This window comes from Panthera onca, chromosome B2, assembly GCF_046562875.1.
Source record: "Panthera onca isolate mPanOnc1 chromosome B2, mPanOnc1 haplotype 2, whole genome shotgun sequence".
Classification (NCBI taxonomy): domain Eukaryota; kingdom Metazoa; phylum Chordata; class Mammalia; order Carnivora; family Felidae; genus Panthera; species Panthera onca.
This window is the reverse complement of record NC_138343.1, coordinates 136,178,524-136,194,807: the sequence shown is the minus strand read 5'-3', so window position 1 is coordinate 136,194,807 and position 16,284 is coordinate 136,178,524. Positions and strand designations below refer to the sequence as shown.

The 16,284-nt window shown below is 41.3% G+C and overlaps 1 protein-coding gene across 3 annotated transcripts in view; it reads right to left on the bottom strand.

Moving 5' to 3' along the window:
* ESR1 (estrogen receptor 1) overlaps window positions 1-16,284 on the bottom strand; it is a 376,799-nt gene that overhangs the window by 30,500 nt on the left and 330,015 nt on the right. For all 3 annotated transcript variants that reach the window (XM_060616918.3, XM_060616917.3, XM_078447465.2), the window contains one exon: window positions 4,682-4,815. In XM_060616918.3, the coding sequence (XP_060472901.1) occupies window positions 4,682-4,815 (134 nt within the window). The remainder of the gene's footprint in view (window positions 1-4,681; window positions 4,816-16,284) is intronic.

The following is a 16,284-nucleotide window of genomic DNA, read 5'->3' as shown; positions in this document are numbered from 1 at the left end:
TTCCATTGAGGCACCAAGAGGACAACACTCACTATATTAACAAAGCAGAACTAGATGACAGACAAGAGAGCGCATCGTTTTTACGTTTATGCTTAAAGTATCCATGCCAATTCAATACTCCATATCCCTTTTTTCTCTAAATGAACACCAGGGTACACACTTTAGAAATGTGGCCATAATTCTTTCTGGTATTTTGTTTTCCTTTTCACCCTGCATTGCTGCTATTTGCTTTTCTGTTTTTTGTTTCTTACCTTTACTCTTCTTTATTACTCCACCAGTGGAAAGGGAAATGGTGTCTGAAGACAGTTTTGATGAGACGATAACCAGTAATACAATATTTCCGTAGCATAAGACATTTCAGGAGGGGCACAGGGGACAGGGGAGCTGGAGTCTGGGGGTCTGATGGGTGGATAAAGTGACCAGGGCGTGAGGTGTGTGACAGTGTTTGGAGTTACTGGGGAATATAAAGAACTGTGGTCTGTAACAGGTTCAGAAAAGGTTAAGTTGAATGCTGAAGGCCAAACCAAAGATTTATTGTATATTTGTACATATTAGGCTTTGACTTGTGAATTTCTCTGAGTCTTGAAAAACACCCACTAAAAGGGTAGTGATCCAAACGGGAGTGGACTCTGAAGAGTTTGTGGGACTCACATGTGGCGGGGGGGAGGGGCATGAGAAGAAACACAGTGAACAGATGAATGAGCTCACTGTGATTTGTCGGTGGCTCACCGCAGAGTTTTCATTAAGGTCAGCCAGTATTTAGGTTCAATTAACAATCAGTTATCATCCATGAGATCAATCTTGCTCTAAAATTTCTCTCAATACAATTAAACAGTACAATTAACCAACTGTCAGGGGAACAGTCTCAGTCTCTATTGTTATTATCACCCTTGAGTCCTTGCATACTTTTTAAGCCTAGCGAGAAACCTTTAAACTAAAGCACTTTATTATATTGAAAAAAAGGCATGGGCTGGCTCCTTTTGAGCCAGAGATTCCCAAGTGATGATGATAGCTGTCACTGATGGAAGTCTACTGTGTTCCAAAAACTGCATTAGACATTGTATATATAGTTTCCCTCTTAGCTCACAGTAGCCCAAGGAAATGGACATTATTTTTCCCATTTAATAGTTTGATATTATCTGGATCTGAAAAGGATGATATATTTCATAATAGTAGAACCAGCATGTGACAGATGGGAACGTTCCACAACGCCCTGGTCATGTCCAGCCAATAAGCATCTATTAAAGCAATAGACGGTATAACACCTGTTAACAGTTCACAGGTTAGAGACTGTGAAGAATGTAAAAAAAGTACAAATAGTTTATAGGGAAATCAGGATATACATGCATGAAGAACCAATCTAAGTTAAATTTAAAAACTGAAAGAAAAAAATAAGCCAAAAACCTATGACATTCATTTTTGTGTATTTGGCACAAAGTGTCTGCATTATTGAACAAATGAATGAAATCAGTCAACCATTGACCAACTGCTAGGTTGTATGGTGCTGGCTCAATGAACTAAGTCTAGCGAAGGAAAGCTCGCTGGTAGCAAGATTTCCTGAATGAGATGAGGTCTGAGCTGGGCCTGGAAGAATTAAAAACACTGGAATTATCAAGAAGGACTGAAGCCCCACCGGGTAGGGGGAATACAGGAAACAGGCACAGATGACCCCTTCCCTGTCCAGGGTCCCCTTCTGCAGCACCAGCCCCGCCTCCCGCCACTGTTCCCTCTCAGCCTTTTTGCCTGAGCTCATCTGCTCCGCTCCCTTGTTTGAGTTCTGTTCCAGCTAGTTCTCAGAATGCCTTGAAGCTGGCATTGATTTTGCAAAGGCATCTCTGGATCAACCAGGAACGCCTCTGGCCTTTAGTGGAGAGTGGAAAGATAGTGTTTGTCCTATGGATGATTCTAGGCTTTTGTAAGCAAGGTAATAAATTATTCTTAAATCACGATGAGTATCTCCCGTTCCCAAACAGCTGTGAAGGGGGCTTCCCATGGGAATTCTGGCATTTGGGAGACCCTCCTGAGTCTTGCTGAAAGTCATTCCTAGCAGGCCATGGAAAAACTTTTCAACTACCCTTGTGCCTCTGCCCCAAAGTCAAGGCCAATGTAAAACACACCCTCTCAGACTTTGGTGACAGGGGCTCAACACAGAACCCGAGGTTCCCCCCACACACTGAGGTCTTGTTTCCCAGGAATCTGAAAAGCATCTTCCTACTCAGGTTTCCTGAATCCTGTCCAGCTTCTGTCAAGAGATTCCTGGAACGAACGTCACTTTGTTCTTTGTCTCATGACAAGTGAAGAACTGCCCTGCATCGGAGTCATGAATTGGTTCAGTTTTTCAAAAGCTCCATACCTCCAATTGTGGACTAAGATTGTTAGGACTGTGGTAACCCTCATATGACTGACTGCTTTTTCACTCTGAAAAATCTCCCAGTACCCTATCATTGTGCTAAAGTCGTATCCTCTTTGATTCTGTTTTTCAGGAACAATATGAGACACTTGGAGCTGTGCTCAGCAGCAGAAACTGCTTTTCCAAACATAGCTCACTTCAGGAGTAAAAAGAGTGGTTTCCCTTTTTTACAGGTTGGGAGACAGCTTCTGTTTTGTTACTGCTCGCGAGCCAGCAGTGCCGTCCTCGATAGAAAAGACGCGTTGCCGCGCCGATGTCTCAAGAGAAAGACAGCTGTAAACCCTGTCAAAATATAGTGCTTCGTGTTTCCAAAATAGTGTTCCAACCCATCAGTGCAAGGAAGCTCACAGAAGATCCTGAGAAATAAGTAGAAGAACCAGGATGGAGTAGGAAAGTTTACCCAGTGGGAGGAGAGTCAGGTGGAGGGGCCAATCCTGCAGTGGGAAATATGTTTTGAGATTCTGGGGCCAGTCTTTAACAAAAGACTTTCTTGTGAGGGCTGACGAGTTTTCTCCTCTGGGATTTAAAACACCTGGGTCTACGAATCCAACATTTTCATAGCAAAAGTCTTGCCTTTTTTATATATATATATAATATTAAAAAAAAAAAACCCTGTCATAGGAACAGAACGGTAATGTAGGAAGAGGCTACACAGATTTGAAGGAAATATTTTTGGGTACTGAGATCAGAGCATTTACTTGTGTTGGTTATAGAACTCTGGCTAATTTTCACTTCCTGTCTGGAGTATTATTTCCTAGTAAAAGTGTGGAGGGGGGTGGGGCGGGGGAAGTCCCAGGCCTTGATAGGCCTGTTTCCCCCGAAGTTTCCAGATTGCCCACATGGAAACGTCAGTGTGTGCCAGCCCTCCACTGAAGAAGGAGCAGGTTCAAGACCTGGCGCTGTGCAGACGAGTGGCACTGCTCCCAGAACTGTCGTCCAATAAAGAGCCATTGTGGGATCTGACCCCTTCGACACGCTGGACAAATGACTCAAATGAAAAGCACAATGCATGTGAGTGGAACCAGAAACTTGAATGGAGTGGTAATCACTTCCTTAGTGTGGATCACATCATTGTTCATGTAACTTCATTCTGTAATTCAGTCCTTGCCTCGTGGAGTAGTACAGATTTCCATTCACCGGTTGATAAGTGGGAATGATTACTGTGGTAACCATTAAGCGACACAGGGATACAGGTGACTAGCGCTGGTGGGGAAGGGGAGTGGAAAATGGCTAGGGGAGGTGCAAAGGGGTTAGCATCAGGAAGACACAAAACATCTACATATGTGATCGATACAAACTGCTGTTCAGCTATTGGGAAATTGGAGACTGCATCTGGATCCAAATCAGGCCTAGGGATTAAAAATAGCTATGGTTTCTATGTGAGAATGAGGTCAGAGGCATCAACAGAACCAGGCATAGGGGTAAAGGTCCAGGCTAAAACTGTGCGGCTGACACCCAACTGTTGAGCTTTGGGTCCTACAGACTGGATATCTAGTGCTTAAATCCAAATACTGAGGGCCAGAAGGAACAGGGTGCTAAGCCATACTTTCCATCTGGGTGACCTGGAGAATCTCTTTACACAACAGCCAACCTTACTGCGAACGAAAACAAAACAAACCAGAAATCCCCTACCCAGATGCTGCTCTCAGCTAAGTTTTCTCAAATGAATCAGTAGGAGGACACAGTTGACTTGGACACGAACAGACCCAATGAGAACTGCTTTTCAGCTGGACCACCTTACCATACTCCACACGCCTCAGTTTTAGGAGCAGGTGTTTCTATCTCTGAGCTAGTTATATTTGTCACCTAATCAGTTTTGACCAGAAACACGGTCAATCTCAAATAAGCCTCTTTCCTCCTTGGATCCTTACTGATATTGGTCACTTGGTCCACTTCTTTTCTGACACATATAGCTATCGACAGATATATCTATACACCAGTTCCATTTTAATAAAAACATCCACCCGAAAATATGAATAGAAATAATAAAATAAAAACATCCCCAGTATCTGTAAAAGGATGCAAACATTTCAACGAAAAGTCCATTTGATTCAACGTCCAATTTTTGTTCTTCATTCATCGGATTTGACCAGGACAGGCTCCACCTCCCTAAGTGGTCTACAATGACAACAGGTTATTTTAAATGTGCGTCAGTTGTTTCTTTCAAATTATATTATGCCTTGGTAACAGGCAGCCTGTATCTGGCGGAAAATACAAGTAAATCTTTCTTCCAGTAACCCAGCATTAAATTCCCCCATGTTATCAACTAACCAGAATTAAGCAAAATGATGGATTTGAGACACACGAACTCCTCTCCCTGGAGGTTCATCATGCGAAATCGAGATGACGTAGCCAGCAACATGTCAAAGATCTCCACCATCCCCTCTACACATTTTCCCTGGTTCCTATGAAGACACAGAAAATAAAAAGAAAAAAAAAGTATTAAAGCACAGATAAACTTTCAGATCCATGATAAGGTTCACATTCAAAAAAAATCTACTGGCTCCAAATCTGTCACAAAAAACTGCAGCCCCTTCTCTTCATGGAGCATGAACATTCATTTGAATTCTAGAAGGCAAAACCAACAAAAAAAGGTTTTCCATCAATGAAACATTTCATTTCAAATTCTTAGAAGAGACATACTGTTCAATTCCAAAATATGCCATGTTAAATACAGAGTTCTTCAAAGAGAACACAGGCAGTAACTTTTCTGACGTCGGCCATGGCAACTGGTTTTCTAGATAGGTCCCCTGAGGCAAGAAAAACAAAAGCAAAATAAACTACTGGGACTACATCAAAATAAAAAACTTCTGCACAGCAAAGGAAACAATCAGCAGAACTAAAGGACAACCTGCTGAATGGGCGAAGATATTTGCAAATGACATATCCAATAAATATAAAGAACTTATAAAATTCAACAACCAAAAAACGAATACAATTAAAAAATGGGTAGAAGACATGAACAGACATTTCTCCAAAGACATACAGATGACCTACAGACCTGAGAAGATACTAAATAAACATCACTCATCCTCATAGAAATGCAAATCAAAACTACAAGATATCACCTCACACCCATCAGCATAGCTAAAACAAACAACACAAGACACAATAGATGTTGGTGAGGATGTATAGAAGAAGGAACACTCATGCACTGTTGATGGGACTGCAAACTGGTGCAGCCTCTGTGGGAGCAGTATGGGGGTTCCTCAGTAAGTTAAAAATAGGCCTACCCTGAGATCTAACAATTACGCTTTTGGGCATTTACCCAAAGAATTCAAAAGCACTAATTCAAAGGGCTATTTGCACCCCTATTTTTATAGCAGCATTACTTACAGTAGCCAAGATATAGAAGCAGCCCAAGCGTCCATCAACTGATGAATGGATAAAGAAATGGTACATACAAACAATGGACTATTATTCAGCCATGAAAAAGAACGGAATCTAGCCATTTGCAGCAACATGCATGAAGTGACATGAATTATACTGACATTCCCTCAGTATAATGCTGAGTGAAATAAGTCAGTCAGAGAAAGACAAGTACCATGTGATTTCACACACACGTGGAATTTCAGAAACAAAACAAATAAGCAAAGGGAAAAAAAAGAGACAAACCAAGAAACAGACTCATAACCATAGTGAACAGATGGTTTCCAGAGGGGAGGTGGGTGAGGGGGACGGGTAAAATAGGTGATGGGGATTTAGGAGTGCACTGTCACGATGAGCACTGGGTGACGTACACAAGTGTTGAATCACTATATCATATACCTGAAACTAATGTAACACGCTGCTGACTAATTGGAACTTAAAAAGAATTAAAAAATAGTTCTTCAACCTATGGGTAATCAAAAATGACTAAGATTCGGGTAAATGATTTTTCTAAGTGTTTATTGATTTGCTACTGTATTATAGGCATTGTGCTAGTTACGGGAATAAAAGGAGGGACTCTGCTCTCAATATGCTCATAACCTTAAAATAATATAGTCGGGTCTAACAGCTTGTATAAAGTGCTTTTGAAATACAGGAGAAAGTATAGCTGGGAACTGTGGCTGGATGAGAACCATTTATGTTGCCAGGTAAGGATTAGCCTAGTAGGTGGCATTTGAATTGATAGTTTAAGAAATGTAGGCTTTTCCTCAACAGGAGTGTGAAACATCACTGGAAGAGAGCCTTAAACATGGAAAGGACGAGCAGAGTGAAGGAACACAGACCATTGTGCTAGAGGTATGAAAGAGCTAAGAGATTAATCTGGGGAAGCAGGAAAAGGTCAGGTGACCAAGGATGTCCTACGTTATAAGAAATTTAGGCTTTTTCCCTGTACAACAGAGCCTTGGCATGGAGGGTTTAACATTAGTAGTTGCAACTATTAATTGAGCAAACCTGAAGGTTTGTAATATGTAATATTTAAAAAAGAAAGTATTAGTATCTTTTTTATACGGTTGATGCAGAAATTAAATGAGATCGTACATATGACAGGAATCTGCGCATGTTTTTGTTCACAAGCTGGATTTGGGGCATGTTGTCTTTGAGGGGGACAAGAAGAATTTAAAATATCCTACGCTGGGACACCTGGGTGGCTCAGTGAGTTAAGTGTCCAATTCTTGATTTCGGCTCAGGTCACGATCTCATGGTTCATGAGATCAAGCCCCACTTCAGGTTCTGTGCTGACTGCACAGAGCCTGCTTGGGATTCTTTGTCTCTCTCTCTCTCTCTCTCTCTCTCTCTCTCTTTCTCTCTCTCCCCTGCTTGTGAGCACTCTCTTTCTCTTTTTCTCAAAATAAACATTTGAAAAAATAAAATAAAGTATCCTATGCATATGTAAACATATATTTGTGAAAAAATAATAATATATAACATGAACAGTAAGCACATTGTCCACCACCTTGTTGTATTTTTTATTAATGTGTTTTGGAGTTCTTCATCAACTGTTTTTAACAGCTGCATAACTGTTTTTAACAGCATATGTTTTGGGGTGCCTGGGTGGCTCAGTCGGTTAAGCGGCCAACTTTGGCTCCGGTCACGATCTCGTGGCCCGTGAGTTCAAGCCCCGCGTCGGGCTTGTGCTGACGGCTCAGAGCCTGGAGCCTGTTTCAGATTCTGTGTCTCCCTCTCTCTGGCCCTCCCCCGTTCATGCTCTGTCTCTCTGTCTCAAAAATAAATAAACATTAAAAAAATTTTTTATAACAGTATATGTTTTTCACTGAACAAAGCGCTTTTTTTTTTTTTTTTTACCACTTCTTTGTTGGTTGACATTTCATTTGACTTCAAGTATTTTGCTGTTACAAACATTTCATGCAAAAACTATTCTTATGTTTGTCTTCAGACACAGGTACAAATAGCTATAGAAAAATTTCTAGAAGTAGAATTGTTAGATCAGAGGACTCATGAATTTTTAATATTGATAAATAGTTCAAACATTGCTTCCAAAAAGTGTGTACCAACAGGCTTTTGCTAGAAGAATATGTCAGTTTAAACTCCTTTTCTGGGAGGTCTGCTCTTATCCTTTCCTGATATTTTTCTGTTAGGTTATTAGTCATTTTCACATAGATTCTTATGTGCCCTTTATATATTATAGTAATTAGCCTTTTGTTCTGTGTATGTTCAATCCTTTTCTAATGGTGTGTCATGGTTTTCTTTTGTTTTATTTTTTCTGGTGTTTTCTTCTGCAAAATATTTAATTATTACATAATTGACTTACCAACCTTGTTTAGAAAAGGTCTTGCTTGAAAATGTCATTTCCCTTCCAATAACATATAAAAAATTATCTTATGTTTCCTTCTAGTACAGCTCCATGTTTTTATGTTTAAGTCTTTCATCATCTGGGATTTATTTTTTGCAACAACCATACTTAAATATAGTCACATGTCGTATCATTCACTCATGTGAAGGTGCACCTCGGTGGCACAATTAAGCATCCAACCTTGGCTCAGGTCGTGATCTCACAGTGCATGAGTTGGAGGTCGACGTTGGGCTCTGTGCTGACAGCTCAGAGCCTGGTCCAGCTGACTTTGGATTCGGTCTCCCTTTCTCTCTCTATCCCTATCCCACTTGTGCTCTCGCTTCCTCAAAAATAAATTAATAAACATTAAAAAAAAATAAAGTATACAACTCAATCGATTTTATTATATTCACAGAGCTGTGAATTGCTTAGGATTTACTTTGTGTAAGACATGAGACAAAGACTCAGCTTAGTATTTGTCCCAGGCAACTAGTTAGTTTTAACACCACTTATGTGACAAACCATCTCTTTATATATGAGTTGAAATATGTTAGGCACTTTCAATAAATGCATTTACTTTTTACAACTGCCCTCTAAGGTTATTGTTTTTGCCATTGTCCAAATGAGGGAATTGGGACTCAACACTGTTAAGTCAAACCATACTACCAACCACCAGAAGGAAGGATTCCAACAGTATTTTCTTTGTCTTTCTTTCTTGCTCTACTTTAATTCATTCAAAAAGATTTACCGAGGGCCCATTACACATCAGGCCTTGTGTTAGACATTTGGGTACAGAGAAGAAAGACATGGATCTTGTTCATAAAGGTGTCCCAGGGACAGGGACAAGGGACAAGACAGACAAGGTGAAAGACCATGGAATACATTCCCCCAGAAAAGGTAGAGAAAGTCTTATGACGAATGGCAGCCCCCCCCCCCACAAGGTTAACCCCACCAATACTGAAGAAATGGCCATAGCCTTCTCCAATAAAGGTAAGTGGGGTCTTATGTAAAGTGTATATCATGGTACGTGGTACATCGTAGCAGTTGTATTTAACTATTACGATCATATATGCAGATAAATATAGCCACAGATGTTAAGGGAGAGGTTGGCCTTTTTAACTCAAGTATCCAGAAAACAATGACCACAGTGCATGTTGGTTTTACTGCCATATCCGGCTTCGTGGAAGCTCTACCGAAGCAGAGGGGAATCTCTGTGTTGCTAAACAGGGGGATGAGATAGTGGTCACAACCAAAGGGTGACTTGGCCTTAAGGAGGGACAGCACACTAGAAGGGAGTTTTTCTTGTCCTGTAGTCAAAAAAAAATTTTTTTATAAGCAGCACATTTTCTTTCTAGTGAAAAAATAAACAAGGATAGGGGAAAATGTTCGGAGGATGAAGCTTTAAAAATAACAACTCACAGCCAAAATAGAGAAATGTTCCTTTCTCAGTATAAAGTCTCTGTTTACTTAACAGACTGCACGCCGGCAGGGGAGGAACTCTCAGTGTGGGAAGGACCCTGTGCTCACCTGCTGTGAGCAAAAGTTCAGTGCAGAAACTGAGAAAGTGGAGCCCCAGCAATTCTCTTTCTTCTGGACCCTTCTCAACAGTCTCCCACATTTTCCCCGCACGATGCTCGTTCTTATCCCCTCCGGCAAGAGTGGACCCCTCTCAGCCTCTTCTTACCGGATATCCTGTCAATTCTAACCAGCAGTTCTCACCTGCCCAGGTCCGCTGCTTGCTCTGCACATACCATAGGAACCATAGCCGGAGCCCCAGCAAGGACACAGACCCACAGCTGTCAATTCCTTTCTCGTTCTGTGTGTGTGTGTGTGTGTGTGTGTGTGTGTGTGTGTTCCTATAGAGGATGTGGAGGGAGCAGACATTAAGCATAAAGCATTGAAACATTATGATAAGAAGACCCTGGGGCTGACCTTCCATGCAAACAAAAGTGCTTCTTAACTTTGAGGGCTCCTGGGGGGATATGCAATCCAGTGAAGCTGCAATTTTCTAAGCAGTGCTGTAAGAGTCTTGAAGAACTCGAAGCTGATGCCTCTATAAGAATAAACTCACTGTCCTTTCAATGGGAAAAACTCGCTTGTTTGAAACACTTCAGCGATTCTGCTCTTTGTGTAATAAATTAAAAATATGTGCTTTGATGGCCCTGAGGATGTTTCTGGTATATCACTAGAACGTTGTCCTCTTGGAGATAACTGCCTGGTTGTGTGGCATGCATGAATCTCCATGAGCATTGCTGGCACAGGTAAAAAGGCTGGTGACGTGAGCTAGTGAGCTGATGATGTGTCCCTCTCAGATCAGGTACAAACCTAGGTGGACTTTAAAGGTTAGACAGTCACCTGTTGTCTGCCGAACACAAAGGAACCCTTTATTGCCCACTGAAGTCATTACATGCTGGGGTCAGGGCTTCATTTTCCAAGTCCTGCTGAAATACTGTCTACTAACCTTAAGGAGCCAATCAGACTAGAGCATTTAACTCAATTTCAGAGGGGACAGATGAATCAATAGCACCAGAAATGGGTGATTATAAGAGTCTGGAGGTAAAGTTGCCACAATAAGAGAAAATTAGGCTAAATCCATGAGCTGCTCGTGAGACAATGAAACACATAGGGTATAAGGACCAACGTTTATTTTTAAAGGAAACACAACATCAGTCATAAATCAGAAGCAGTTTACCAAGCAGACCAACCCATGACCCCCACTGTGAGATGTGACAGCTGTGACAATGAACTCCTCCACCCATGACATCAATCCCTGTTCAGAGCACCTCAGAATCCCCTTGTGGGGAAACCTTGTTCTGTACTTTACCGTCTTTAGATGTGGTCCATCTGCACTTAAGTAGTGGGAGAAGGAACTTGAAAGAACATTTGCTTACGGTATGTCCCGGAAGTTTATCCTTTATAGAAATGAAAGCCTATTTCCACACGCAAAACAAAGAATCCTAATGCATGTAGGCAGATCAAACCTGCACTTGTATATCAGACAAAAGGTTAGTATCCAAAATCTATAAAGAACTTACCAAACTCAACACCTGAGAAACAAATAATCCAGTGAAGAAATGGGCAGAAGACATGAATAGAAAATTTTCCAAAGAAGACATCCAGATGGCCAACAAGCACATGAAAAGATGCTCAACGTCGCTCCTCATCAAGGAAATACAAATCAAAACCACCATGAGATACCACCTCACACTGGTCAGAGTGGCTAAAATGAACAACTCAGGAAACAACAGATGTTGGTGAGGATGTGGAGAAACGGGAACCCTCTTATACTGTTGGTGGGAATGCAAACTGGTGCAGCCACTCTGGAAAAATTAAAAATAGAATTACCCTATGACCCAGCAATAACACTACTAGGAATTCATCCAAATGATACAGGTGTACTGACTCATAGGGGCACATGTACCCCAATGTTTATAGCAGCACTCTCAACAATAGCCAAATTATGGAAAGAGTCCAAACGTCCATCAACTGATGAATGGATAAAGATGTGGTATAAAGGTATATATACAATGGAATACTAGTTGGCAGCGAAAAAGAATAAAATCTTGCCATTTGCAACAACGTGGAGGGAACTGAAGGGTATTATGCTAAGTGAAATAAGTCAGTCTGAGAAAGATATCATATGTTTTCAGTCATATGTAAAATTTGAGAAACTTAACAGAAGACCATGGGAGAAGGGAAGGGGAAAAAATAGTTTCAAAGAGAGAGTGAGGAAAGCCTTAAGAGATGCTTAAATACAGAGAACAAACTGAGGGTTGATGGGGGGGGGGAGGGGGAAATAGGCAATGGGCATTGAGGAGGGCACTTGTTGGGATGAGCACTGGGTGTTGTACATAAGCGATGAATCATGGGAATCTACTCCCAAAGCCAAGAGCACAGTGTATACACTATATGTTAGCTAGATTGACAATAAATTATACTTGAACATATTAAAAACAATAAACTAATCTTACAAAATGTAGTTACCTCATAGCCTCTCTTTGTATGAGAAGACACTGATGGAAAAAGAAAACCAGGGAGATCAACATAAGACACTTAATTAAGTTGTCCTGCAAACAAAGTGCAATATGAGTAGAAAAAGATTACAAATTAAGGTGCTGTTGAAAATCAATAGTAGTAGGTTTTGTTGTATTTAAAGAGTTTCTATATCTTTGATGCCACAAAATGTCTCAGCATATGCTCTGAAATGCCATGACTCCATAAATATTTGTATGATCAAGAGGTTTACATACACAACTCTTTGGCATGTGGAACAAAATGAAGACAGAAAATTATAAGCGATATATCTTGAAAGATGCAAAATGTGAATGGCTGTATCTCACAGCTTATTACTTGAGATGAAGGTGGTTAAGACTTTGGTGTCTGACTGCCAGGGTTCAAATCCTGGTGCATCTGTTTACCAATTATGTGACCTTGAACTGATTACATAAGCTGTGTGCCTGAATGAGCATATAGACAGACTCACCCACATTGGACGTAAGTTGAACAAGAAATAAGTACTCTATTGAGATGTGGTAGCTGTTTGATCCAGCAGGTTTGCCCGTGTGGATCAATAAAGAAATAGTACCGGAAATGAGGCAGTGCCTTAAGAAACGTTTGCTCCCTTGGTGCCATCTTCCTTGGTAGGTGACTTTCCCTTGCAGGGACCCAAGATCCTTCTGACCTCTAGTTCTGCCCTGTCCAGGTCCTTGAAATGTTCTTCATTTGCACAGTTTTTGGGGAAATGGCTGGGGTGGGCACAGAATGTGCATTGGCAGGAAGTGCTGTGAGCACCGGATGGCTCACGCAAAGGACAAGCTTTTCACCCCTCACTTCACATACGGCCAAAAAGAATAGTGGGAAGAAAGAACCTCCTAGAAGGTGAAGTCAGAGTACATGGAGAACAATGGAAAGCTCCTTTTCCCTAGAGAACAGATTCAGGGACTCAAAGAACTTTCAGGATCCTTCCCATAGAAGCCTTCCCTCATTCTGCCCAGTAGGATTTCACAACTGCTATGAAAGAGTGATACTGACTATTCCCCCTTCCCTTTTTTCTCAGTGGGAGCTTTAACTGCTGTTACTTTGCCCTTACTCCAAACACTGGATATTAAGTGTATTTGTGGGGTGAGGCTGCCAAACTAGGAGTCACATCCATGCTTGATGGAGTGGACTGCACATCACTGAGAAATCTTTCAGCTGATGGACTTAGGGTGGGTACAGCGATAGCTACAACGTTGAACCATTTCCCTAGGGGAAGAGCAGTGTGTCTTCTATGGGTGGGAGAAATGGATATGTGCTAACCAGAAGTGAAGACTGACAAAGACTGATGTATTCACCAAAATGCATTTCCTTTTCTCCTGCATTTCCCCCTAGACAACATTTCCCAGCCTCCCTTGTACTTAAGAGTGGCCATGTGCCTGGATTCTGCCCAATGAAAAGTGCGTGGAAATAACGTACATCACTTCTGTGATGAAAGAGTGAAAACTCAGGTGTGCCTTTCCTAGTCCTCCTCCTCAGTCTACTGCCCAAATGAAGAGCATCTCCAGGACCCAAGTAGAATCAAAAGTTGGAAGGATTCTGGTCTCTGAATGAGAAGATCACCTATCAAGATGCCTACACTGGACTTGAGTAAGAAATAAACTTTTGTGTGTTGAACAGCTGAAATTTTAGGGATATCTGTGGCAACTGCTAGCCTGAACCCCATGATAGAGAATAGATGCAGGAGTCTGATTACTCCTGCCCCAGCACACTCTTGACACACTGACACACAAGCACATTTAGAATACAAAAATATACTTACCTTCTGTAGACATGGCTACTGACTGATCAAAGGGATATAAGAAATATATTCTACGGCACCTTGCTTTATAGATTCTAATCACTTCCAACTGACATGATTAGGAAAGATGTCAATGAGTCTATGGCATTTGATGTAGGTGTCCAAGGATAGATTGAGTAGGAGGAAGAAAATCGCAGGCAGATTAACTGGAATCAATAAAATTTGACAGGCGGGAGTAATGGCAGAGTCACGAGGAATCCAGCTGGTAGAGTTTGGTGTTTATAAGGAGAGAAACTTAGAAAGAGAGCTTTGTCAGCATGTGGTACGCTTAACAAAAGGCTTAGGACATAATATATAAGAAAAGATCATGGAAGGCTTATCAGTGAGTGACATGATCACGATGCTTTGGTATATTTAATTTGGCGTCAGTGTGCAGAGGAGAGTGAGGGAGAGAGGGGAGTCTGGAAAGAGACTGCAGGCATGAGGAAGGAAGAGAAGGCAAAAGACTGTGACCATGGTTACAAAGATAAACAATAGATAGTTTGGAAGTCTTCCGTGAAGGAACAATCAACAGACTTGGTGAATGATCCACAGAGTTGGGCAAAGAAAGGAAGAATTTAAAAACACCTTTGAGACCATATACCAGGATGACTGGAAAGATGATGGAAGAAATAGAAAAAACCGGAGGGCCTGGGTGGCTCAGTCGGTTGGGCATCCAACTTTTGATTTCAGCTCAGGTCATGATCTCACAGTTCGTGATCAGGCCCCATGTGGGGCTCCATGCTGGGTATGGAACCTGCTTACGATTCTCTCTCCCTCTCCCTCTGCTTCCCCACACATTCACACTCTCCTTCTCTCAGGAAGAAAGAAAGAAAAGAAAGAAAGAAAGAAAGAAAGAAAGAAAGAAAGAAAGAAGGAGGAAGGAATAGAAAAAACTTGAAGAAATAAAGAAAACTAGAGGATTTATCATATGCCAGTAGAAGAAAAAATTCCTTTAAAAATTATTGAATTTAAAATTTCACAGGACTATCTACTAGACATGACACCCAGGAAACTGTTTGTCTAGAACTTGAGAAAGAGACCAGAATTAAATGTATGAAGTTGGAATAGTTTTTTCCACTTCCTACAGTGGGCATCTTTTCAAATTGGCACATCAAAATACAGCTCACCTTTGAAAATTTTTTAAACATTCATTTATTTTTGAGAGAAAGAGAGAGAGAGCGTGATCAGGAGAGAGGCAGAGAGAGAGGGAGATACAGACTCTGAAGCAGGTTCCAGGCGCTAGGTTGTCAGTACAGAGCCTGATGAGGGCCTTGAACTCATGAACTGTGAAAGCATGACCTGAGCTGAAGTCAAATGCTTAACTGACTGAGCAACCCAGGCGCCCCTCACCTTTTAAATGAATATCTAGTATTTTACTGTATTTATATTTATTTAAGTGTTCCCCTATTGATGGGCATTTATATTGTATTCCATTTGGGGCTACAACAAACAATGTGCAATTATCATGCTTGCACACATATTTTCCACACTTGCAAAAGTGTACAGAAAAATTCTTACACATATAATAGCAGAGCCAAGGAGTAAAAACATGTAAAACTTTAATAAGTATTGCCTAAATGCCTTCCAAAATAGTTGTACTAATTTACACTGCCCCAAACAGAGCATGGAAAATGTCTGGAAACAGATTTTGGAGGTATTTGAATACAGACGGTTAAAACTGGGAAAAGGTGTGAGCCCATTAAGAAAAGCAGAGAAAGAGACAGAGACAGACTGACAGTGAAACAGAGAGACAGACAGACAGAGAGAAAAAACAGGCAGAGGGAGGAAACTGGAGAACAACAGCATCTCTGTCATGGAACCAAAGTGGAACCAGTCAAAAGGAGGAGTGGTCAGAGAAGTGGCAGAACAGGAGAGGCCACGATGCTGAAAGTTTGAAGGTCACCAGGAAAAGGTTAGACTGGGATGGACTACAGAGAGGGACTGAGAGGGAGGGAAGGAGAGAGACATGGAAAAATCAATGAGTGCAGACTTGATATCATCATAGAAGGTATGCCTTTTTCTAACTGAAGAATAAAAGAAGAAAGCGTGTGAAAAGGGAGAAATTCTGCATTTACTGTTAGAAATAGTATCACTTCAAATTGTTTAGTAAATAGGAAGTGATATTATTTGCAGAAAATGTGGGAAGGTAGATTGAGGCTGGAGACGTGAGGACACGAGAGGAAACCGTAAACGGTGTTAGGGCCCTGGGATTGGATAAGGCTTAAGCATGCCCTTGGATTTCTGGCCCTTGTCCAGTCTTCTCAAGTCCGTTTCTTACTGCCTACCTTGCAATTCTCACTGCACAAAACTTCTGAACAGACGATCCACAGCATTTGC